General features: G+C 43.7%; 3 protein-coding genes and 1 long non-coding RNA gene across 26 annotated transcripts in view; 2 read left to right on the top strand and 2 right to left on the bottom strand.

The window, feature by feature from the left end:
* Positions 1-1859: 1859 nt before the first annotated feature.
* Svil (Supervillin) overlaps positions 1860-24544 on the bottom strand; it is a 127631-nt gene continuing 104946 nt past the window's right edge. For 14 of the 17 annotated variants that reach the window (XM_089468549.1, XM_089468546.1, XM_089468545.1 and 11 more), the window contains 8 exons: positions 16133-16328; positions 15895-16044; positions 5979-6120; positions 5379-5904; positions 5163-5320; positions 3077-5101; positions 2766-3013; positions 1860-2701 (listed from right to left, as the gene is read on the bottom strand). In XM_089468549.1, the coding sequence (XP_089324675.1) occupies positions 2462-2701; positions 2766-3013; positions 3077-5101; positions 5163-5320; positions 5379-5904; positions 5979-6120; positions 15895-16044; positions 16133-16328 (3685 nt within the window). In that variant the 3' untranslated portion in view covers positions 1860-2461. Of the gene's footprint in view, positions 2702-2765; positions 3014-3076; positions 5102-5162; positions 5321-5378; positions 5905-5978; positions 6121-6512; positions 6672-15894; positions 16045-16132; positions 16329-17139; positions 17282-18333; positions 18492-24544 lie in introns of those variants that run through there. The other 3 variants (XM_089468554.1, XM_089468555.1, XM_018006037.2) reach the window with 3 other exon arrangements.
* On the bottom strand, positions 8880-13472 carry LOC108612952 (uncharacterized). 4 transcript variants are annotated; one of them, XM_089468583.1, is made up of 2 exons: positions 12410-13472; positions 8880-10804 (listed from the first exon to the last, which is right to left on the bottom strand). In XM_089468583.1, exon 2 carries the CDS (start codon positions 10634-10636, stop codon positions 9638-9640), a length of 999 nt encoding a protein of 332 aa, XP_089324709.1. In that variant the 5' UTR covers positions 10637-10804; positions 12410-13472; the 3' UTR covers positions 8880-9637. The 4 variants fall into 4 exon arrangements, with proteins under 4 accessions (XP_089324709.1, XP_089324708.1, XP_089324707.1 ...); XM_089468582.1 differs by having other exon boundaries at positions 12398-12498; XM_089468581.1 differs by having other exon boundaries at positions 12301-12459.
* On the top strand, positions 16582-17645 carry LOC149269029 (uncharacterized). Of its 4 annotated transcripts, none has more exons than XR_016270033.1 (4): positions 16582-16863; positions 16920-17090; positions 17153-17318; positions 17373-17645. It is a non-coding gene; the product is annotated as an uncharacterized LOC149269029 (long non-coding RNA). The 4 variants fall into 4 exon arrangements; XR_016270034.1 differs by having other exon boundaries at positions 16583-16863; positions 16942-17090; XR_016270035.1 differs by having other exon boundaries at positions 16588-17090; positions 17159-17318.
* Cyp4d20 (Cytochrome P450 4d20) lies at positions 21352-23908 on the top strand. Its single transcript, XM_018006066.2, has 5 exons — positions 21352-21703; positions 21762-22148; positions 22207-22276; positions 22748-22944; positions 23024-23908. The coding sequence occupies exons 1-5, from the start codon at positions 21541-21543 to the stop codon at positions 23746-23748; spliced, it is 1542 nt and encodes a 513-aa protein (XP_017861555.1). The 5' UTR covers positions 21352-21540; the 3' UTR covers positions 23749-23908.

Raw genomic sequence — 24544 nt, 5'->3', positions numbered from 1 at the left:
TATACTTGAACATCTACTTGAGTTGGGAAATAATTGCTGCGATATAGAGACAATTTTCAAAGGCAATTGTAAATTCAATTTACAATTTGCTCAAATACAGTCATTAAAACCCACAAAAAAGCATAAATAGTGCAGGCATCAGTATTCATCAGGAGTCGTCAGAGGTAAGTGACCGCATTAACCCAAATTATTAAAAATCTCATTTCTCTTTTCAGATTAGAGCACCGCTTCGGCTAAGAGTGTCCCTTAGCATCATAATCCCCGATTGCATATTATTTAACAGAAAAATAAACATGTAAACAAAAATGGTCCAGTATAGTACATATAAGGATGTTGCTTGTATATGCTTAAATCTAAGAGAAATACATATATAAATAATTTACATGTACTTCAGCAAAAACTATATAGATTTGAAAATAAATAAATAATTTATATCAATAAATAATCGAACCGTGTTTTTATTTAACAGGGTCTTTTTGCTGTCGATCAGTGTTCAAACATCAACGGTCGAAAAATAGCACAATATAAAATATTGTTGCATAACTTAGGGGGCTGTTGTTGCGGCCGTTGGCGCTCAAATTTTAAAATTTTACAGCACTCTGCTATTGCTATGTTTAATAACAGCCTCTCAACAGTACTCTGTTACTGAACTGTTAAGTAACTCTTTTCACCCTACAGCTCGTTTCTGTGTGCCTGGTACTTCACAAAAATGGCTGTTGAACTTTCAGAAGTACCAGGCGAACAGAAATGCGTAGCAGGGTGACAAATGTTTGTTAACAGTGAGTGAGCATAGCACTGTTATTGCTATGTTTAATAACAGCCTCTCAACAGTACTCTGTTACTGAACTGTTAAGTAACTCTTTTCACCCTACAGCTCGTTTCTGTGTGCCTGGTACTTCACAAAAATTGCTGTTGAACTTTCAGAAGTACCAGGCGAACAGAAATGCGTAGCAGGGTGACAAATGTTTGTTAACAGTGAGTGAGCATAGCACTGTTATTGCTATGTTTCATAACAGCCTCTCAAGAGTACTCTGTTACTGAACTGTTAAGTAACTCTTTTCACCCTACAGCTCGTTTCTGTGTGCCTGGTACTTCACAAAAATTGCTGTTGAACTTTTAGAAGTACCAGGCGAACAGAAATCCGTAGTAGGGTGAAAAATGTCTGTTAACAGTGAGTGAGCATAGCACTGTTATTGCTATGTTTAATAACAGCCTCTCAACAGTACTCTGTTACTGTACTGTTAAGAAACTCTTTTCACCCTACAGCTCCTTTCTGTGTGCCTGGTACTTCACCAAAATTGCTGTATAAGTTTTGGAGGTACCAGGCGAACAGAAATGCGTAGTAGGGTGAAAAATGTCTGTTAACAGTGAGTGAGCATAGCCCTGTTATTGCTATGATTAATAACAGCCTCTCAACAGTACTCTGTTACTGTACTGTTAAGGAATTCTTTTCAACCTATAGCTCGTTTCTGTGTGCCTGGTACTTCACCAAAATTGCTGTATAAGTTTTGGAGGTACCAGGCGAATAGAATGAGTAGTAGAGTGAAAAATGTTAATAATGTATGTCATGGTCAGACACTTGATTTAATTTCGAGCCAATGCTAGGAAAGAGAAGACAGCTAAAGCATAAATCATACATATTTTTAGCCATGTGTATGATAATTGCCACACCTCCTTCTGCCCGTTACATACATTTTAAGTTAATCATTAGTTATTTAGCATTCAATCGAATTCAATTATGACTGCAAATTGAACTCGAAAAATGACTCTTCTTATAGACCAGGGTTACATGAATCCATAATACTATTAATCTACTCTTAAATTTAAAATTTTAATTAAAAAAAATAGTACAACCGATGTATGTGAATTTAAAAATTGTATTTGTTCAGTAAAAGCTAAATAATATAACATAAAATTGAAACATAAAAAATACATATGCTAAAATGGACAAAAAAATTGAATATAATAAAATTTTGAATACATAATAATAAAAACTATGAAGGTACGAAACATCGTTCGTATTTTTCTAAAACTTTTTCTGTTGGCGCTCTTTAAAATTAAACAATCGAAATGTTGACTATGACTATGCGAAATCAAAGTACATCAACTTAATATGTACAGGGTAAGAGTATTAAATTCTAACGTTTATTGATAGTTCAGTGCAATTTCATGATAATCTTTGTGCCGCCTGCAAACATATTGTGCCGTTATCATAAGATATAAATGTGTGTATAAATGTTATATATGTAAATACCATGTATATATACGTTAAGTAAGTGTAAAGTATGAGAGTATATAAAGATATGCGCATGGGTATGTCATGTGGTAGCTGTAAATAGTCCTGGTAGAGTACACAATGTTCGTATATAAAGAGTTTTACGAAAATATTTGGTTGCAAGAGTAAGTAGTTTGTGATTGCGTTCACTTAAAAGTCTATATGGTCACATAATAGTAGTCTCGCCTAGAAGAGGCCGCGCTCCTTCTTCAGCTTGGTCTGCTTCCACACGGGCAACTGGTCGAACTCCGCGCGACTCACGCCGAGCGCCTGCTGAAATTCATTCGTGTTCAAGTAGAGCTCCAGGCGAGTGGGCTCGATGCCCTCTGGCAGTGGGCGAGCCTTAAGCACCTCCAGCGGATACTCGGTCTGGGTCATTTGTGCGAGCATTTCACTGATCGACATGGGCACATCGGTGCGACCATCCTGTAATCCGCATAGTAGATATAGGTAATATAAGCAAATTGAGTAAGGTTGAGAATTGGCTTACCTCGATGTTGATTTCACGAACATCGGCACGCTCGCTCCAGTTGGGAAAGAGTGCCCTGAAGGCCACGGGCTCCAGGCCCGCCCAGACAACGTGGCCCTTGACCCCATGGAAGGCAACCGCCTCGTTCTCGCCATGCTTGGCACGCCAATAGTCGACGGCCGTTTCTAGAGCGGCTCGTCGCTCTGAGATCCAACGGTTGACACCCGCACGGTTGTCGTTCGTGGGGCTGCTGCGATCCTCGTCGTTGACTGCAATCAAAGAGACATTAGCATGCATATTCAATTGCTTAGGTCCTGGACCTGGAGACTCACTTTTAATGTCCTCCAGTGGCCACCAGCCCATCCAGAGCCACAATTCGTCGCCGTCATCGAGCAGGAATATGGTCGGCTGGCGAGCATTGTAGAGCTGTGCCTGTGAGAACGGATACGGGGACTGCAAGTCCTGGCAGCGCAGCGGATCGAGCAGCTCGTGGGCCGTAAAGACGCCTTGGGTGCTCGAGAAGTTGAACATGCGCAATGTGTAATCGTAGCACTTGCTTGACCTCAGCAGGCTACCATAGTCGGGCTTCTCAGCGAGATGAAGCGCCGTCTTGCAGGCATCGCTCTCCGCACCCTCCTCCAGCTCTTCCACTGCGGCACTTGCACAGTCGAACATGTCAGCCGGCAGCTGCTCCACGAGCTGCTGAGCAGCCGCCAAGGCGACGCTGCGAGTGTGGCTGGCGCTCTTGCAGCCGTGCCAGATGAGCACCTGTCCCTCGGTGCCATGAACAAGGAGCATGGAGCTGCGCGAACGCAGCTGGCGCGCATCGCATTGGACTTCCTTGAGGATCGATTCCTCTGGCAGATTGCCTTGCAGCTGGTACAAACGCCACTCGGATCGCCTGGCCAGGCATTGTGCTCTGCGACCCTGGTGCTGCCAGAGCTGACGGAAGAGTCGCACAAAGGCGGTGTTCTCCTCGCCTTGGGCCACGCGCATCTGGGCGCCCTTCTCCTTGTCCAGCTCCACGGTCAGCAGAGCTGCGGCGCCCTTCTCATTGGCGCTCGAGTCGACGCCCTGCCAGGTGAAATAGACGCAGCGATCGCGGCCCACAGTGCTGCGATTTGATACCTTGCCACTCAGCTCGCGCACTGTTACCGAGATCTGATATATCCAGCGCACGATATAGCTCTCCGTGGAGTAGAAGTGACCGTAGGTCTCGCGCGACTCCGCCGCATCGAAGTTGAACTCGTGGATTTGCCACTTATCGATCGACTTGCTAATGATGTCGAAGTGGCGCATTGTGTCGTTGTCGTAGTAGAAGTTGCCACGCCCCAAATTGGCCAGCTCAAGCACCAGATTGGGCTCCTGATAGGGCTCGCCCTTGTGCAGAGCTGCACCGTTGAGAGCGCGCACCACCTGCACGCCGTTGGCCAAGTAGTCCTTCTCGAGATCCTCGCGCTCCAGCTCTGGCCAGTCGCTGAACTTCTCCTTGAACAGCACCGTCTCCATATTCTGGGTAATCCTGCCCAGGACGCACCATTCCGGGCGCTGAGCGCAACGCTTGGCGTACTTTGTGCTCTCGCGCCGCCCGACGATGCTCGCATAGTTGATCGGATTCAGATAGCACTGGGCATAGTCTGCCGCATCCGGGGCATCGAAGTGCTCCTGGGCGAGTCGCATGGCCGCCCGCTTGTCATCCGTGCTCGCATTCTTGCCATTCCACACGTACAGCTCGCTGCCAAAGTCAAAGACCAGCACCTTGCGCGTGTCGAGCATCTCCACCTTGGGTATGCTGCCCCAGTACTTCTCGAGGGGCACGAGGGCATCGTTCTGGAACTCGTAGATCTTGTTCGTCTCGATCAGGCTGCTCTCGAACACATCATCCTCGTCCGCATGGCCCGAGTCGGCAATCAGCGACTGCTGCTGCTGCTGCTGCTCCGATTCACCCAGCAGCGACCAGAACTGCCGCCACTCGCGCTCGTTCACGTATTTGCCGTCGGTGAGGATGACCTCCTGCGTGGCTGTGCAGCCCAGATCCTTGTTCTCCACAATCGCGGCGCAGATCTTCTTGCTGCGCGAGATCTCAATCACGTTGGCGAACGAGCCCACGTAGCGGAACAGCTGCGTGCCCGCGACCAAGATGAAGCAGTCACCCCGATTGAGCGACACCTGGGCAGGTGCCACCAGGCGCGTCTGCACATGCGTGCGTCCTTTCACGTGCAGCAGCATCAGGCGCTTGTAGGGCACCCACACCTGCTGCAGGGGAAGCGACGACGATCTCAGTGCCACCGACTTGAAGTCCTCGATCGAGGCGAGGCCTGCAATGGCCTCTGCTGCCAGATTGCTGCGCTGTCCATCTGTCGGATATGGGATGATTAGAGAGGCTTAAGGATAATCCAGAAATATATCAGCACTTACAGGACTCCAGCTTGAGGCGTCGCAGCTCACGCTCGGCCACGCCCGTCCTCAGTTCTGTGTACTCGGAGCAGATGTCGCTGCGTGCGGCCAGCGTCTTGAGCGGATTGCGTGCGGCGCGCCGGCCCTTGGGGCCCTGAATGTTGCGCTTGCTAACCAGGCTAAAGAGGCAGGAGACGAAGCATGAATTGAATTCAAACTAAAGGGAATAGGCCTTACCGCTCCGTGGACTTGATGTCATCGAAGGCGCTTATCTCCAGCTCCACTGTCTGTGCGCTTGCTGAGCTCTTGGCCTGCTGACCGCCAAAGAAGTTCTCGAAGGTCTCGGCATCGTCCGAGCGCGGCACCTGAATCCGGGCGCCCACATTTGTGGCTGCCTCGGCGCTCTTGTTGTTGGCCAGCTCCTTGTGCTGCTTGGCATTGCGCGGCGAGCCATCCGAGTCGGAGCTGGAGCTGCTGCTGCTGCTGCTGCTGCTCTTGTTGCTGTTGCTGCGCGTCAGCGTCACATTCTCCTCCTCCTGGACGCTCAAGCTGCGCTGCACGGCCGTCGGCTTCGTTGCGTGGCCCACCATCATGGAGGGGCTCTTGGCCAGGCCCAGCTGGGGCTGGTTGGCGCTGCGCACCTCCAGCATGGGGCACTTCTTGGCCGCATCGTTGGGCAGCCGCTCGAACTGCAGCTCGACTGGAGACTGCTCCTTCTTCTGCAGTCGGCCAGCGACTGTGAACTTCTTGGCATCCGTTTGCTCTGCAAGCAGTTCATTAACATTATCATTGGCATAATGAATATCAGCTGAGTTTAGTTGCTAGTCGTGTGCTTACCTATGCGCTGCTTCCACTTCTCTGAGTTCGACTTGAGTTTACCCAAGCGATCCGAGACTTTGCCGCCCTCGAGGCTGGCCACGATGAGTGGCGATGGTGGGAGTGGCTTATCCGAGATCGATTGGGCCAGCGAAAGTGATTCCTGTGTGAGCATAAAAAAAAATTAAAACCCAATTAGTACAGTTTTAGCCATTAAGTAAACGACGCGTGGGCGTCGATTGCGAAAAACAACAACAAAGCAACAGACAAAAAAAAAAAAAAACAAAAAACAAAAAACAAATTTAACACAAAATAAAACTAGAAATTTAAATGAATAAAACGCGCACATTGGCTGCAAAAATGGTCATCAATCAAACCATTTTTGGCTACTCCGAGTTGGCTAACATTAATAAAGCTTGGGCAATTCCCAGTCGAGGGCATGACTCACACCTGCCTGGCCTGCCCAGGGCCGACTAAATTGGTTATTTAGTTAGCAGGCTCGACACTTGGACAAAGAGCTGAGAATTAGTAAGCCAAAACTACAAAGCCATTTACCAATTTCCCTTTTTGCATTGCGCACACAGCATTCGAGTCACACCTTAAAGCCAAGTTAATTGATTAGACAACAAATTCAAATTAAATGCGCTATCCAATCTGTAGAGCTGTTTACCGCGCGCCACGGGATCTGTGACTGAGGTACTCATTGCAATGTCCGTAAAAAAAAGAAAAACAACAAAAAACAAAGCTACTGCGTAGTGGAAGGTGAGACAGGTAATGATAGCTGTAAAACAAATAGCCCAAAAGAGAGGCAGAGCAACAGGCAGAGAGAGAGAGAAGGAAGATTAGATATGAGCCAGCACACGCTGAGCTATCAAACAGCCTGACGGAGAGTGGGAGAGATAAGATAAGATAAGCAGCATATTCTCTGAAGAGACAGAGAGAGAGAGAGAGAGAGAGAGAGAGAGAGAGAGAGAGAGAGAGAGAGAGAGAGACAGAGAGAGAGAGAGAGAGGGAGAGAGAGAGAGAGAGAGAGCGAGCTGAGAGCATAACGTATTTCTCCAACTGTTTACTTTCATTCGAGTTTCAAGTTTAAACCACAAATTAATTGTAAATATCTCAAATTTATGTTTGCTTCTACACTAAAGATAGCCGCTGAGCTCAGGCCTAACGGCTGTTTGTATTGCCGGCACAATAAATCATTTGTTATCGTCATATATTGTTTATCATAAAACTCAATTGAGAAATTTCCAATTATTTGCAATGCTCGTGTGATTGAGTAAACAAACGCTTTGTTACGCTCACAACCTTCGTGAATGATAGCGAATCGGAATCGGAATTGGAATTGGAATTGGAATCGGAATTGAAATTGGAATTCTTCTGAAGTGGATCGAAAATGCGTCATCAGCAGAGCAAAGCAAAGCAGAGCTGAGCTGAGCTACTACACGGCTTTGTGGCCTGACTGACGATTGCTCGGGCCGTGCGCGCGATGAATCATCGGAGGCATTAAGTGTGATAAGCCGCAATAAAAAAGGGTCAACTCCACCTAAAAGGCGAATAAATATGAACAAAGACAACAAATTTTTGGCATGGCATGACGACGTTTGAATACGCTTTGCAAATGCCATATACAAATAATTATTCCATTCGATCTTTTTGGTTAATGAACGTGAAATCAATATTTAGGCAATAGCATTTAGATGATATTCCCTAAGTTGGCCAATACGTTGGCCTTGAAATTTTTGCCTACACCCACGTAATTAAATGATTTTGGAAACTAACTGCCTCAACACTCATTCGATGGGGGCTTTGTCCAATTGGACCAGCTGCAAATGATGCACAATGAAATCCCAATTGACTATTGCAATCAGCATTTGTTGTGCTCGATGAATAAATAAGTAAATTTACTTTAAAGTGGCGTAAATAGAGCAATTACCCACATTGCATTATGCATTAAAGGCCGTGCACTAAAATAGTAGTAGTCGAGGCACTACTATTTCTAGAAGAAAACTCATTCGCACGACTATTATCATACTCAAACAGATTATTTCCAATTGGAATTTTTGCTATCGATGAATAAACAGAACTGAAACTGAATAAAATTTACCCAGTTTCTATGGAATTTTTGTCACTGTGCATAGACATATCAGCTGCTCCAGTTATTCAGTACTATTCTTAGGTCTACTACTATTTTTATGCTCAACTAGTACTATTTATAAAATTGATATATTTTATATTTAATTAAAATTCCATCTGTAATAAAACTCTTTAGCTTGTCAGCAATATCAAGTAGCTTAACTAAACAAGAGTATTTAAATGGCAATAAGAATCTGTTGCTGTTTCACTTTTATTATCAGTACCACAAAGTATAATCATTGCTGCTATTATATCTTTCGCAACTATGGCATTCGTTGATCTCAAGCTAAGTAAAGAATTCTTTGTGCAGCAATTTCAGTTGATTGTTCAGCTTTGTTGATAGGTTTTGCTCTGTTGTGCTCAAGTTGAAAGGTATTTGCACTCTAGCATCATAAAACCCACTCTAGTATATATCTATATATAAAGAATTTGACTAATGATGCCATATATATATATCCATATGTTATATATCGATTAAATTCGCGCATTTCAATCCAAGAGAATTAATCATAGCAATAAAAGCCCAAATGCCACTCGACAGAGGCAGAGGCAGATGCAGAGGCAAATTAGTTTGGCTAGGAATAGAGCATTTCAGTTGGGTTCTGTTCTGCTCTGTTGGAGGTGCAAAACAGGCGGAAGACTGAATGTTTATTATATAAAATAAATAGCAGCAAAGTGATCAAAACAGCTGCCGAGCAAAGCTGAAATTTTTTCATATTCTAATGCAGTTTTCTTCCTCTTGCTTTTTCGCCAGCTGTGACAAACATAAATTAAGTGAAATTCTTACAATTGATTGTTGTAAACAATTTATTTATAAAATATGTATACTCTCGTATGTATATGTGTGTGTGTGTGAGTAAGACATAAATAATACTAACTACAAATTCGTAGTCAAAGTTTTGTTTAATAAGTACTTTAAGCATTTTAGTACTTTGCATATTTATTTGTCACTTGAGATAATTTGGTTGTTTTATTTTTTTTTTTTTTAGTGTAATTCAATTACAGTTTTATTATTTAAAAAATATATCCACAATGACAATAGTAATAAATAATAATAGTTATAGGCAACTGAGAACTGAGAACCAGAATAGCGACCAGGCAAGGATGCGATACGTTGAGCCCAAGGACTTTGCAGTCCATGGATCTATATATATATACAGATTCTATTGATCAGATCTAATTCGCTAATGTTAATTATAATAATAATAATAATGATAATAATAATAGTAATGTTAATACATTCCATAATTGTTATTGATTTGATTTTTATTTGCTTAAGCTTTCATTAATTAAACAAACAAAATGCAATTGGCGAAGGCTAAGCAGCAGCCAGGGAAATGCGGGGGCGTGGCCTTATCGCAACTGTTTTGCTGTGACTCGGTGAACGAAGCCATTGATAAGTGGGGCAGAGAGATAAGCAGAGTGACAAAGAGAGAGAGAGAGGGAGGGAGGGAGAGAGAAAGAGCTAAGCAAGCTGGGTTCGCACATGGCACGAAGATGATCTACTGCAGATAATCACTCGAAAGTCTCAATATTCTCTTCCCATCTCAACTCGCTTCCAGCTGCTGCAGCGTCGTCTCGTTCACGAACAGCGACTCCTGCTCCTGCTCCTCGTTGAGCAGATCGGTTATGGAGTAGGCGGACAAAGGCCTTGAGAATCTGCGCTCCGACAAGATGTCGTCGATGCAGGTGATGGGCGAGAGGCTGTTGCAGTCGACGGGCTCCTCGGCGCTGCGTGCGATCGCCTGGAAGATGTCCTCCATGCTGGACTTGAGGCACAGAGCGGGCGGCTCGCGCAGCAGCACAGGTGACGGCGGCTCAGGTGAGCTGCAGAGCGGCGATGCAGTCGAGGGCGTGGCTGAGGTGCCCAGGCTGCGCCTTATGGCCGGCACAGGCATCGCAGTCATTGGCTCCCAATCGTTGAGCCTGGATGACTTTTGCTGTTGTTGTTGTTGCTGTTGCTGCTGCTGCTGCTGCTGTTGTTGTTGTTGCTGCTGTTGATCCTGCAGCTCCTGCCACAGTTGCATGGCATGCTCAATGTGCTGCATCTGTGTGGCAATGCTGCCCTTGCGCGAGACGCAGGGCGTCGTCTCGCTGGAGTCCTCGCTGGCGCCCAGCGAGCGTATGTCGGGCAGCGTCACAGGTGTCACGCGGCTCACCTGGCGCGTCGCATTGCCCGACTCGAACATGCGCGCAATCTTGGTCACATTGTTGTGCCTAATGGACGGCAGCTCCGGCTTGTTCAGCGGCTGCTGACGCTTGGGGTAGACGCGAGTCACCGGCTTGCGTTGCTTCGCCTGCTTCGCTGGCAGCTCCTGCGCCTGGACGCTGGCATGGGCGTGGCAGCAGAGCTCAGGGCCATAGCAGCGATGAAACTTGTGACGATTCGCCTCGAAGTCAGCGTCCGCGTAGCGTTTCATGCGCATCAGCGACTTGGGCACCAAGGTGAGCAGCACGTAGGCCACCAACAGGTAGGGCAGGTAGTTCAGCCACTGCCAGGCTGTCTCCAGATACGCTTGGTAGTCGGTTGCCATTGTCATTGCCATTGTTGCCGGCCAATGGAGTTACTCTCTTTCTATCACTATCTGCAATTGCCTTTCTACCGTTCGATTTCGCGAGTATTTATTAACTGTTTCCGCTGGCAAACACAATAATTCTGATATCGTTTTTTCAGTCTTTGATAAGCGGTACTTTTACCATGACATCACAGAACACTAAATTTAAAGAGTTTTTAGTAAAATAAAATTGATATATTTTTTATATTTTTAAAAACAATTTATATATTTTTAAAAATATTGTAATATATTTTGATGTGTAAATCTTTCCAGTGCAACTCAAAAATATTGCAAAAATCTGCCAATCAAATATTTATTTTCTACATTTTTGCAATATCTTCTCGGTTGTCCTTTCTCTTTCTCGCACGCTCGCACACTCGCACACACCTTTCGTTAAGTGCTTTCTGTTGTGATTTGCAATCGGCTGCCGCACTGTTTGTCCTTATATTCATGCATATATGCAAAAACATATTCCAACGCTTGTTTTAGTATTTTTATCTTGGACTGTCATCTGATATCCGCGCAAGGCTGTCTTTTATTTATTCTAGAATTCTTTTGTTTTGCTTTATTTATTTTGAATGTTGTTGTTTTTGTTTTTGCGTTTGCGATTGCTTTTTAGGCGCGTTTTGCATTCCGACGCACCCAGCGGTCGTTCTCTTCGGCTTCTCGTCTTAAATTTAACTGAACGAACCACAACGAACGCAACTTTTATCAAGCAGCGCGCCGCTCTCTGTGGACTTTGCTTTCTCTCCACTCGCTGGCCGCTCTCACGCTCTCTCACAGCGCGACGTAGTGTGTCTTCTGCTGTGCCTTATGATGTTTGGCTTCGTTGAGTTTCGATGACAACGTCGCGAGTGCGTCGTCGGCTGCGGCTGCACTTGCGCACTTTGGCTCCAGAATCGTAGCGAGCGCACAAGCAGTTGGGTTCAAATTGGAGCATCACTCTTATTGGTAATTTCTACACAGGTCAATGCGCATGTGTGTGCGTGTGCATATGAATATCTTCCTTTTTGCATGCATGTGCCTAAGCAACTGGGCAAGTAGTTGGTTTCCAATTGGAGTGCTTGATTATTCCACTTAGTATTTTGCACTGATTCTATTTACGTTCAGTTAGAATGCTCATATTGTTGCAAATGAATTCACTTTACGCTCTGTTTCCATATATTCGCATTAGTTTTAGCTTATTTCGTAATATTTCTATTCAGTTTGCCGATGAGGAATCGTGCATTTATTTTCAAACTATTACGTGGGCTTCGATTTGTAATAGTCACAAAATGCGGGCAAGCGTAATACGGCGCATAAGAAAGTTCTCAAAGGTGAGAATGTATTTGAGTATGTGTGTGTGTGTGTGTGTGTGTGTGTGAGTATGAGTGAAACGACCAGCCTTGAAATACATTTATCTTAATATTTGTCGTGAAATTTGTGTCAACGTTTCACTACGGCTAAGTCAAATGCAAAATGCCAAATGCCAAATAATATGTTAAAAATTATTTTTTTGACTTTATATAATTCGCTTCCTGCTGCGCCGCATTCGACAGTTTATGCAACTTATTTTCGCAGTCAGGAAACTACTTCACATTACTTTTTATGCAATCGGAGCGAATGCGAGTGCGAGAGAGAGATAGACAGTTAGAGAGCGAGAGAGATTTACACACGTCAATTTTTTGATTTGCCGCTTATCAAATTGAATGTCAATGGAAAACGAGCAGCAAAAGCAAAATAATGCATAACAATAACAATAACAATAATAACAATGCTAATAACAATAGTCAAATGCGAATTTTGCGAGTTGCGAAGCGCTCGCCTTGGAGTCGCGGCTCGTACTGCGGCAGCGCTCAGATCGGCGAGCAACAAGTTCCGATTGCAGACTATCAAAGCCGGCTTTGAAAGTGTGAGTGAGAGAGAGTGGGAGAGTGAGAGCGGGAGAGTGAGCGCAGCAAGTCAAGTGCTGTTGTTGTTGTTGTTGCTGCCTCGCAGGCGACAGACAATGAAAACAGACTATTTAAATTAAACTGAGCGCAACCAGGAGAGATCACAGACAGGGGAAGAAAGAAAGAGAGTGCTGGTGAGAGAGAGCGAGGGAGAGGGAGGGAGAGAGATTGCAAGCTTTTAGTGACGAAGGGCCTGATGCACAGAAATTTTTGGATAAATCATGAAGAAAACATGAATCATGTCTGAAGCAATCTTTCAGACCGATGGTATATATATAAAATATATATTATATCATGGCATATGTAAGATGATGCAAGGCTATCAAATCGGATAAATAGTCAGCTTATCTTAAGCAGAACAGAAATGTGCAAAAGAAAATAATGAATCACATAAAGACACCAAAAATAATCAGCAATGAACGGCAGCAACAACAACAGCAAGGCGGCGCGGGGCGTGGCAACGCAGGGAGGGGCACATGAATGCGACCCAACTTGCTTGTAAGAACTCTTTTCTATAGACAAAACCAAAACAACAATAACAACTAGCTACTGTCACTGCGTCTTGGCGAGGCATGGACTAATGAACAAGTACAGCAGATCAGAGCTGGGCAGAAGAAGAAGAGGAAGAAAAAAACAACATAATCGCAACAGCAGGCGAACAATACACGAGCATAATAAACTACCCAAAGGAGGGGCGAGCGATGGGGCTGCGTGTATGTAGAGATAAATGTATGTGTATGCATGCGTGTGTGTGTGTGTTTGTGTGTTTGTGAGTCTGGGCAAAGCAGCAAGTATATCAAATTCAGTAAAACAATTTACAATAGCTAGAGGAAGGCACTAGCAAAGGCACAGGCAAAGGCGAGGCCAAGCCCGGCTGGTTGTTGGGGCCTTTGCTTGGCAGATGAGCACGTTCAAGATCAAGCCACAGATCAAATGCAGCAGCCACAGCAGCTGGACCCGACCAACAAGCCGCAGCAGCAGCAGCAGCAGCAGCAGCATCAAGAATTACAACAGAGGCAATAGTCAGGGGCAGGGCGACGGGGCGTATGTGGAGTAGACGCAGCAAGTCAGCCCAGGCTGCCTTTACAAAGAGACGGAGGCACATCTAGAGGCAGCGAGCTAAATGGAGTGGAAGCTACAGCTCAACCCAAACACAGCCCAACAGCCGCCGCCTTCAGTTCCATCCTTTTTTATTTGATAATTGTTGTTGTTGTTGTTGTTGCTGTTGCTGGTTGCTGTTGCTGCCCACAAGGCAAGTTTCGATAGTAAAAAATGAAGAAATGCAAGTTGGCAGGCAACTGCAGCAGCGTAGGCCCTCCATAAAGTTGCGCTGCCTTAGATGATTATGATGATATGCTTAGCGAACGTGGCCCGATGATGAATGCCACTTGATTATTATGATTTGAATTCCCTTTAAGAATGGTGAAATGTGAGCTTTTAGCTTGGATAACTAATTCGACTCCTATATATAGTTAGAGACTGCTCATATATTTAATTAGCTCAAGCTGGAAGAATTAGAAATAGAGTATAGCAAACACTAATACCTACAGCTAAAATTAGTTTAAGTCTATTAATTCTGAGTCACTATGACTAAGACTAGATTGGTTGTAGCTATAGACTAGCAGCTGGATGGAAGCTGAAGCCATTTCCATGCATAAACCTAATCAAACCCGAATCATAATATAATATTTGATATAATCTACAACAGAGACTGTTTCATTCAATAACTTTTTATTGACTTTCCAATGGCCTTGCCCCACTGTCACAAGTGTGGCGCAGGCGTCAAGTGCTTCAGTCTCTAGTTATGTACTATATACATACATACATATATGTATGCATGTATTTCTATCTACATTTACATCTTTAGCTGCTCTTGTAGGCAACTCGAACTTCAAGAAGCGTGAACAACGACAATTCAAAACTCATTTGACTCGTGCCCACATCCCCTGGGTTAGATCTTTCAAAACAGTTTGACATGAATTTTGCCCAGAAAATTTCTCCCAAATCATGAAGCCACAGCCGTATATAGAGTCAAACAGGGGCAGCTGTTGACGTTGATTATGATGATGCCCAAAAAGGCGTGGCCAGCATAATTAAATGTGATTACTTGTACATTAGAGTACAACAGACGGTTGGGCATGGAGCGGGGGCGCGAGGGAGGTGCTCATAAATGTATGTTTTGAACACCCAACAGACCCGCATAATTATAGGCCCCGGCGTAAAGCGCGCTTAATAAGGCAAACAGAGAAAGGAGACAATGAGAAAAAGTTCACTCAACTCAGCTTTGGCGAATTTTATTTGAAGTTCAATATATAGATGTTTTCATTTTTTTTTTTTTTTTTTTTTTGCAAGTGCTTGGACAAAATGTCACCTGGCCATAAAAAGTACGCCAGGTAATTGGTAATTCAGGCGCGCAGCCGTTAAACGAAAGTAAAATGCCAAATTCAGTACACCTAACCGGGCTAGCAATAGCAGAAGTACAGTAAAAGCTTCATAGCAAATCGGATTGTCTGGCTATAAAAACTCTGACAAACTTTCTTGAAATTCTGCCGAAAAAATTCTCTATACATATTGTTAGATATATATTGTAAATTTGATATAAATTGTATTTAGCCATTAATTTTTATATTTATTTATGCTTTAATTTCATTTGATTTAATTTAATTGTTAGCTGTTTTTTCACACTAGATTCTCTCTAGACTGAGCTCAGACAGATGATCAACAAACTTCAATAGAGAAATAATAGACAGTAATAAAATCGTAGCATACTTTTAGGCAGTCGTCTAATAGCGCCATCTATCGTTAGGCAGCGGCCAGGGAGTGCTTGGCAAGTAAACTATACGACATTGGCTTACAATTATTAATGGAAATATTTAACATATCAATGATAATTAAATGAAAAATATATATAAAATTATACAAAAATATTCAATATGTTTATAATATATATAGACTTAAATTTCTAAAATTTATTGCAAAGTTCATTGTTGTTTTATTTGTTTTGTGGCCGACTGCAGCTCGCAGCATTCGCACTTTTCGACTAGCTCTCGTTTGAACGCTTGGCTAACAGCCTGCAGCCAGGCAAGAGAAATAAAACTCAAGTTAGCTAGCAGCAAACGTTGCGCATAATTGCAAAAAAAAAAAAAAATAAATAAAAAAAAATTGTTGCAAGCGACAATAAGGAAATAGTTTTCACGCAAGTGCGAAAGCAATTGAAATGGCAATAAAAACAAGGCAACAAAATAGGAAAACTCGTTACCAACAGACCATTGTTGGCCGTATAAAGATAAAGTCAATCACAAAACTATTTGTACTCACATTGACAAAATTCTCCCGACAAATATCGTCGACCTCATCGCGCTTGCTGATGCGCTTCTTCCAGTCATCCTCGCCGCTCTTCTGCAGCGCGGCCAAACGATCGGCGATGGAGCCCGTCTTGGCAATATTGCGCTGATCGGGACCCATAATCTAAGAGCAAACAGAGATTGAAGGCTGTAGTCGATGGGATTGTGTGTGTGTGTGTGTGTGTGTGGAGTGTGTCAGACAATCAACTCACCTCAGTTTCTACTTCTACTGCAGTGGCGTCGTCTTCGTTGAGAGCTGTATCCTCTTGCTTATCTGGCTGCGATTGCGTTGATGTGTGCGGCTTATCGGTATCTACATGACGCAACTTCACAAACCCACCTGCATTAAGTGGCGGCAGTTGGGGGCCGGCTATGCCCGAGTAACTTTTGCTTTTCGCAATGAGATTGCTGCAAAGAGATAAACACAGAGACAGACTGTTACAATATGTGTGCAGCTGTGTGTGTGTGTGTGTGTGTGGCATCGTATCTTACAGATACTCGCACATCAAATGCAACCAGCAATCGGCATTCAGCTACACGTTACACGCCCCATTCTATCCATTCCATTAATAACAAACTCGTGATGCAGCACTTTCTGTGCCACTAATGAGGATCAAGCGACCCAGCGCTGATAACTCTCTGCATACTACAACACAGGAAGCAGTCGCCGCTAGACTTTCCAGGCAACTTTCTCTACTCTTTCATAGAGCAGGCCGTATAATTTATAAATGTCAGGAAAGCATTTTATTTAGATATGTTTTTAATAGAAAATCTTGAGTATAGATTTAGTTAAGCGAAGTTTTCTTGTCATGAATTGGATAGACTAAGAGGCTAAAAGTCACTCTAGTTATGAGTATAATCAAAGTTCTTCCATAATGTTCAAAGTATATATTCTAACAGCCTTTAACCTCGCCTAAATTTCTCAGACTCTTAAACACGCCCAGTGAGTCAACTCCAGTTGCTTCACAGACTTTTCAGTTCAGCTTCGTTTCATTATAGACTTCCATTACTCATCTAACAGGTAAAGCTAATTTGAGATGAAAATAACATGAAATAAGTAGATTGGATACAATTCGTATGGTCATTAGCTAACACAATTGGCCTGCAACTCGTACAGTTAGCTTTGACTTTAAGCCTTAGTCATCCAGCAGACAAATGTCTATGCTCAGCGTGAGTGAAAAAAAAAACACAATAACTTACAATTTTCTTTGATGCTTACCAATTCTATAAAGCTAAAGTCTGGTAGATAAGACTGCGGCACAGTTGTAGAGTCACTGGAGTTGCACAGAGCGCGAGAGTGCGAACTGAACGTGGCAAATGTCCGCAGACGATTGAACGCTGCTTGCAACGGCCATCGCAACTCAACACCTGGCCAACAGTGGCTAGCGCCGAGCACAGGTAAACACAAAATCCTGACAGTTAAATTGCATATTAATTTGGAAAATTTGACAGCCTGTTGACAGACACTCAGACACTCACCGGAGAAGCAGGTCAAGATTTGCCGCAAGTTCACCAGGTGCAAAAGAGCAGGATAACTACCTGAAGTCACGACCAAACGAGATTGGCAGAAAATCAAGGTTTTTGCAATTTGAATAGAGTCGAAGTGAACGAAGTTTTGGTAAAGAAACTAAAAATCAAATTTAGATGCAGAATTATAGAGTTAAAACTAGATAACTATGTGGAATAACTAGAAATAAATTTAATTCCGATTTTATAAATTTATTAAGTAAATGCTGTCACTTTATAGTTTATAAATATTTTTAGATCTTAAGCAGAATGTTTCTAGAGGTCAAGCAATATTTCAACAAAGTCTTATCCAATTTTAAATTGTTCACTACTTAACCTCTTATTTCTTTCAGTGTAAATCAAAGTAAAAGCGTAGATAATACTTGAATTGCATGCGCTCACAATTTCTAATGGTTCGATAGGTAATGGAGTAATAGGTCGAAGTTCACAGCACACGCGAAGGTCTGGCACACTCAGGTCTGGCTTAGCTCAGCCCAGCTCCTTTCGCGGCGAGGCCTTCCTTTGTTTAAACACTAAATGCACAAATTGATATTGAAACAATTTAGCGTTCAATTAGTTTGAGTGGCCGGCCAAGGTGTGGTCGGTTGGCCGGTCTGCTGACCACCCACCCAACTCCCAGCTGCCAGCCCAGAAACAAGTTTGAATTCCCTATTCGGTCGAGTTCGCTGCGCTTACCTAATGAAGCTGTGAAAAACTATGAAAACTGACAGCAAAACTGCTAAATGTTATAAATTGCATCATTTGGCTGCCGACTCGAGTTCGAAATGTTTTGTAATTGAATTATGCACATTTTGCGATTCATAATTCGCAATTAAAATTTATGTGCAACACGCGATCCACTGAATAATGATATAACAAAGTGGATTGCTTTATGAGCCGCGCTTACCACGGCATAAACAATTTCATCTCAGTCTTAAGCGAGGCACGACATCAGCCAATATAAATTAAGGCAGGCGAGGCTTCCTTGAAGAGCAAATCCAAAGATCTTCAGCGCGAACTTGAGCAGTTGTCGACGCGGTTTGCAGCAAGGTGAGACTAGAGTGCAGCGCGTTAAGGTTACGGCTCGAGCTAAGTTCGCACTTGTCTAATTATTATACGATATATTCGATACACTGGTAGCCAGACCGCAAAGCTAGAAACCCAGCCGATCGCATTGCAGCTTACGCTGTCCAATTGTAATCATAGACATCGCACTCAGGCCCAAATGAAACTTGTGCAATCCGAGCACACAATTGCAAAAGATTTGCTAAACTTTGTGAACTGTTCAAGTGTCATCACGAGACTCTTTTGGGTCCACTTCGGTTGAAGATCGCGGCCCAGCGCTTTCCCACGCGGCATTTCATTTCAACTCCTCCAACTTTCCCAACTTCCCCCACCCCAGCCCCCTTGAAGTTCGTCATTATGCAAAATTACAACGTCAACGCGATCTTTACATCTTCCGACCTTCCCCACAGCCCGCCTCAAGCCCAATTCGCCAGTCGCTTTTGTTCGAGCATTTGCGCATTTAACATTTCATTAGACTGACCTTCGCTGACTCTGACTCTGAATTGTAGCCAGCCAACGTTTGTAGCTTTTCGTTTTGTTTTGGCCACGTTTCAGCATTTTGGCATTTTTATTTAACAATTTTTCAGCAAAATTATTATTAAATTCTATGCATGGTCGAGGTATTTAAAACAAGTTCAAGGCGGCCGATGATGTAAGTATGTGAGCCATAGAATTTTATTATAGTAACTGCTAAACCTAGGCGAGATATCTTAGATAGCTAAATTAGCTAACTTTTAATATTTACATTTTGATTTTGTAAAGCAGTAGCAAGTGGGCAACATGAGTCTAAGTTCTTGCAACATTTGATTGGTTTGTGGTTTTACTCAGCCGTAGCAACATTTTAGTAATGATCTTAGCAACATTTCGCTAAGGTATCTGACTACGCTCTGAGTATTATTTTTGCCATTAGCAAAAAGCAAGCTGGCAGCATGTATTTAACTATTAGTAACATTTCAGCAACATTTTATTAAATTCAATGACCTTAGCAACATGTTCCCCAGCAACATTGGAACAGCTGTTTTGCATTGTTGCGGACCGGCGCAGAGCTGACAGCACGTGCTGCATGCAAACGCAGCAACCCCCATTAAAATCAGACTACAAACCCCCACCCCCACCCCCACTTGGGGTTAGCCCAGACGTGTTTTTGTAGCGTTTGCCGGTTGCCGGGGATACCAAAAACCAATACCAAACAAACTCCATTCTTTGTTAGCTGGCGATAACTTTGGCTCTGCAGAGAAACGAAAAGGAAGAGAAAGAGTGTGAGAGAGAGAGTGAGAGGGCGCATTGACTGAGTGGGTGTTCCAGCAAGTGGCTAGAGTAGCAGACTGTTCGACTAAGAGCCATGAAAATGCATTTTTGGCAAATGTCAGAAACTCCGCACAGACGACAAAGGGAAATATTTCATTCATTTTCAGTGCTGCCCTCAAACCTCCAACTCTATGCATATTTGGGGATGTTGTGCGGCTGGGTTGTTGCTCCAGACGTGCCGCACGTGCAACTGCTGGCTGCACTTCAGCTTCATCCACAGATGCGGACAGCAGCTATTGATTGCCGGCCACTCCCTCAGCTTGTCGCAAAGTCTGCGCAAAGACAAAATCTTCCGGTTTTGATTTCGATTCATGCTGGTTTCATGGGAAAATCATGAGTCAACAACAATTTTGTAACGTGTTGACGGGTTTTCTTATGTGACGCTCTCGTTTACCGTTTTGTCTGTCTGCTACAGAACGGACTGGCTTCTCGACACTTTGATAACTTGTTTGATTCGCTGGCCCAGCCCACGCAATAAACATATCCGGTGCGCTCGCTTCGGTCTTGCCTTGGCCGTGACTTAATTGAGTGTACTCGGGTGTATGCCCTCAAGTCGTACTCCGTTCTCTGCCCTTAGCCCTACTCCAACTCCAACTGGCATGAACTCTGCAAACAAGTTCAACACAACTTTAAAAAACTAAAACAACGGTTGTCGCCGTTCCAGTTGCAGTCGTCGTCGCAGTCCATTCAACTGTAGCTCGACCCCCACAGCTGTTTCGGTTCCACTGCCGGGTTGACAAAACCTTTCTTTAGCTGACACGTTTGCTGCCTGTGCTGGGTTTTTAATCAACCTGACACTGGGCTTAGGTATTGTAGGATTGACTCTTATCATTCATTTACATATATCAAAGCTAATTAAATATGGAATCTACATTGCAGCAAACAGGGCAAAGTTTAATTGTAGAGCAAGCCAAGACGCTATGAGGTATTTCTCAACTTTGACTAGACATTTCAACAGTATTTTGCTATATTGCTTAATAATGTTTTTCATTTTTTATAGTAATCAAACTTAAGAGGCAGAAAGCCTAGAATATTACAACAGTTTGTCACCTCAGGGCAGGGTATTTCTAAGTTGGGTACTGAACAAAAAAAAAACATTTGATTATTCTAATAAATTCTCTGATAATACGGTTCATTTATTTAGATCGTTTTTTTGTTTTTTTTTTTTTTTTGTTTTTATATTTATATTCCGCAATGCAAACAACTCAAACTGAGCGCCGTTCAAATAATGATTTGATACACAGAGAGAAAAAGGTAGTAGACTTACTCAGGTTGTTGCAAGTTCAGAGTTAAATTGACATTGACACTTTAAGTCGAATGCATTTATATAATTAATTTTAATGATCAATATTAATTATCAATATGAACTAGATTATTTTCCCTAGTCCATTTGTAAGCTAATTATAATTCAAGAATACAGCTCTCATTTAAACGGTTCGGTTATAGATGCATAGAGGCGTGTAACACTGCTGCAACGACATCGAATCAAAACCAGTTTGGTGTAAGTAAATCTCTATATCAAATTTAAGCTAACAATGCGCTTCGCTGACTCTGCCTCTGAGTCGGACGCGACTCTGGAGGCAGCCCGGGTTAGCCCGGCTAGCACCTAGATAGATAGCACAGTCAAGTCGCGCACGCAGCACTGACAACAACATAGCAGTGAATCTGTTTCAATACAAACATTTGTCTCTTCATCTCCGTTCCGAGCAACTCAGCTCAATCTGTGCGCGCTTTTATTAACATGTTGCTGACCTTACTAGTTGGCGCTTTGACCCTGCTGCTGGCCTGGGACTTTGTACGCAAGCGCCACAGCTATGCCGTACTGAGCAAATCAGGAATTACGGGCCCCTTGTCGCTGCCCTTGGTTGGATGTGGCATTCAGGCGCTGCAGCTGGGCGCCGACAGTGAGTTCTAGTTCGCATTCCAGTCTTGGCTTTTATAAACTTTCTCTTCATCGCCCAGATATCATCGATTATGTTGGCAGCTGCTTCAACAGCTATGGCAAGACCTTTCGCTTGTGGATACTAAACGAGTCGCAGGTCTACACGACGCAGCTGGAACACTTTGAGGCCATATTGAGTAGCACCACTCTGCTGGAGAAGGGCCAGCTATATGAGTTCCTGCGCCCCTTCCTCAACGACGGACTGCTCGTGAGTGTGGGCAAGAAATGGCACTCTAGGCGCAAAGTCTTCTCTACAGTTTTCCATTTCAAAATACTGGAGCACTACGTGGGTATTATGGACAAGCAGGCCGACATTTTGGTGGACAGCCTGCAGCAAGTGGCCGATGGCGAGCAGGTGGTGGACACGCTCAAATACGTATCGCTGGCAGCCCTCGATATTATTACAGGTGCGTAGCTCATTTTGTGTAAGTAGTTCAAGAAGTAATTGTGGTATAATTTGCTTAGAGACGGCCATGGGCGTGCAGGTAAATGCACAAAGCGATCCTGACTTTCCCTATATAAAGGCGTTGAAGAGGTAAGACTCATGGATAACTAGATTTGGTAAGGAGTAAAGGGGTCTAAAGGGGGTTTTAATACAAGAAATATTATGGGGCGAAGATGAGCTAGATTGTCCCTATGTATAGATCCTAAGGAAGAAACGATCTATCAGAAAATTCCATTAAAATGCAACTCTATGGCAGAACCTATTGATCTCTTGATCTTGATCTCTTAACTCTATAACAGCGTACATCGACCTCAAAATTCTCCTATCTTGATGGGAAAATATATCAATACAAAATTCGCTCCCTTTATATAGGTATTAAAATGCCAACCCTAGTTGATGGGCTCTACTTAACTGTTTAATTAAATTGCGAACAGTTTTGGGGGTAAGGTGTGAAACTAAACGGGTTTTTATAGAGTATGCCTACAGAGCGATTACCGCATATTTGCAATGAATAGTTAGCGGGCATTCGTAACGTAACGTAATAATTGTGCAAACTTTCAGCGTCGTTTACATCCAGCCGGATCGCATGCTTAAGTTCTCTCAGCGCTATGAGTGGCTCTTTAGAGTTACGGCTCCATTGTTACACAGGAAACTGCTGAGCGATATTCGCATCATGCATGACTTCACCGACAAGGTCATTCGCGAGCGACGCGAGGCGGTGGAGCGAGCCAAGGCCGACGGCACCTACAAACCGTTGAGTAAGCCGAGATAACACTTGAATTACACTTAATTATTAACAACCATTACAATTAAATAATGATCATCTCTCTCATTTAGGCCTGGGCGATGAGGAAATTGGCAGAAAGCCGCAAATGGCATTCCTGGATATTCTCCTGCAGGCCTCCATTCAGGGCAGCCCGCTCACGGATGCGGACATACGCGAGGAGGTGGATACGTTCATGTTCGAGGGCGATGATACGACCAGCAGCGGAGTGGCCCATGCTCTCTACTCCATAGCCAGGCATCCCGCTGTGCAGGCGAAGATATATGAGGAGCTGGTGCGAGTGCTCGGCAACGATCCAAGGGCCGCCATCAGCCAGTCGCAGCTGCAGCAGCTCAAGTATCTGGAGTGCGTCATCAAAGAGACGATGCGGCTCTACCCGCCGGTGCCAGCGGTTGGCCGATATACGCGAAAGGATCTCAAGATTGGCGATCAGATAATACCGGCACACACCAGCATCTACATGGTGCTCTACTTTGCGCATCGGGATCCAAAATACTTTCCCGACCCGTTCAGCTTCAAGCCAGAGCGTTTCCTGGACGACACGGCAGAGGTAGATGGCAAGTCGCAAGCTGCCAACTTCTCCTATTTGCCTTTCAGTGCTGGACCCAAGAACTGCATTGGCCAAAAGTTTGCCATGCTGGAGATGAAGATGCTGCTCAGCAAGGTGGTACGCTATTACGAGCTGCTGCCAAAGGGCCCAGAGATAAGGCCCATGATGAACTTCATATTGCGCTCAACAACGGGCATGCATTTAGCCCTAAGACCAAGATTTAAATAGGCATCGATCAAGTTTTGTGTGGCATTACGAAAGTACCTTTCTATACGTAACATAAAGTACCTATCATATAAGTTCAGGGATCCTAAAAAGGAAATGGTTGTTGCTTTTAGAAATACGTGCTCTAAAGGCAAGATTTAAATATGAATTTGATGGAAGACTTTCTCGAGTTGTTTCATTGGTTTTAGAGAAGTTTCGTGACTCACAAAGGAAGTATTTTGAGTAAGATTAATTGGGAGCAGTAGTTAAAGCTATCTCCTACATTATGGGAGTCCCTTGAAGGGGGAATTTGAATGGGCTTATCATAAAGTAGGTTAGATAAACTGCAACCGCAGATGCATCATGCATCACATTATCTAAATTAGATCATTTGACTCACATGATCAATATTTGCCGAGATCGAGCATCAACACGTTGGCGGAGTGAGACATATATATATTTGTATAGCAAATCAACGGAAATTGCTATAAATTTCGGTTTATCTTTCGCTAAGCGCAAAGCAAACATCTATGGGCACAGATCTGGGTACTGCAACACTGTGCAGCGTCAACTTACTACGGCCGATTATGAATGTAATAAACGAAAATAAAAGTGCAATTAGCGTTTTCTTAGATGTCTGCAAATAGACCATAGAGAATACTAGCTTGACAAACAATCTCAGACGTAGTTTCCACACACCATTTGATGAATGACGTGTTTGTAAATAAACAAGCGTACGGATGGAGGTCTATTTATCTAGTTTCATTTACGAAAAAGAAAAAAAAAATCAGAAAAAATTCGCAAGATGATAACGAAGGAG

The sequence above is a fragment of the Drosophila arizonae genome, chromosome 4 (assembly GCF_054131065.1).
Source record: "Drosophila arizonae isolate 15081-1271.41 chromosome 4, UAZ_ARI_1.0, whole genome shotgun sequence".
Classification (NCBI taxonomy): Eukaryota; Metazoa; Arthropoda; class Insecta; order Diptera; family Drosophilidae; genus Drosophila; species Drosophila arizonae.
The sequence above is the reverse complement of the archived record's forward strand: the minus strand, read 5'-3'. Positions and strand labels throughout refer to the sequence as shown.

Excerpts from the sequence above, each read along its gene's own strand:
- Cyp4d20 (XM_018006066.2), top strand. The coding sequence starts at position 21,541 with ATGTTGCTGACCTTACTAGTTGGCGCTTTGACCCTGCTGCTGGCCTGG. Across the intron at positions 21,704-21,761 it reads GCTGCAGCTGGGCGCCGACA|ATATCATCGATTATGTTGGC; the intron begins GTGAGTTCTAGT and ends TTCATCGCCCAG. Across the intron at positions 22,277-22,747 it reads TATATAAAGGCGTTGAAGAG|CGTCGTTTACATCCAGCCGG; the intron begins GTAAGACTCATG and ends GCAAACTTTCAG.
- LOC108612952 (XM_089468583.1), bottom strand. The coding sequence starts at position 10,636 with ATGGCAATGACAATGGCAACCGACTACCAAGCGTATCTGGAGACAGCC.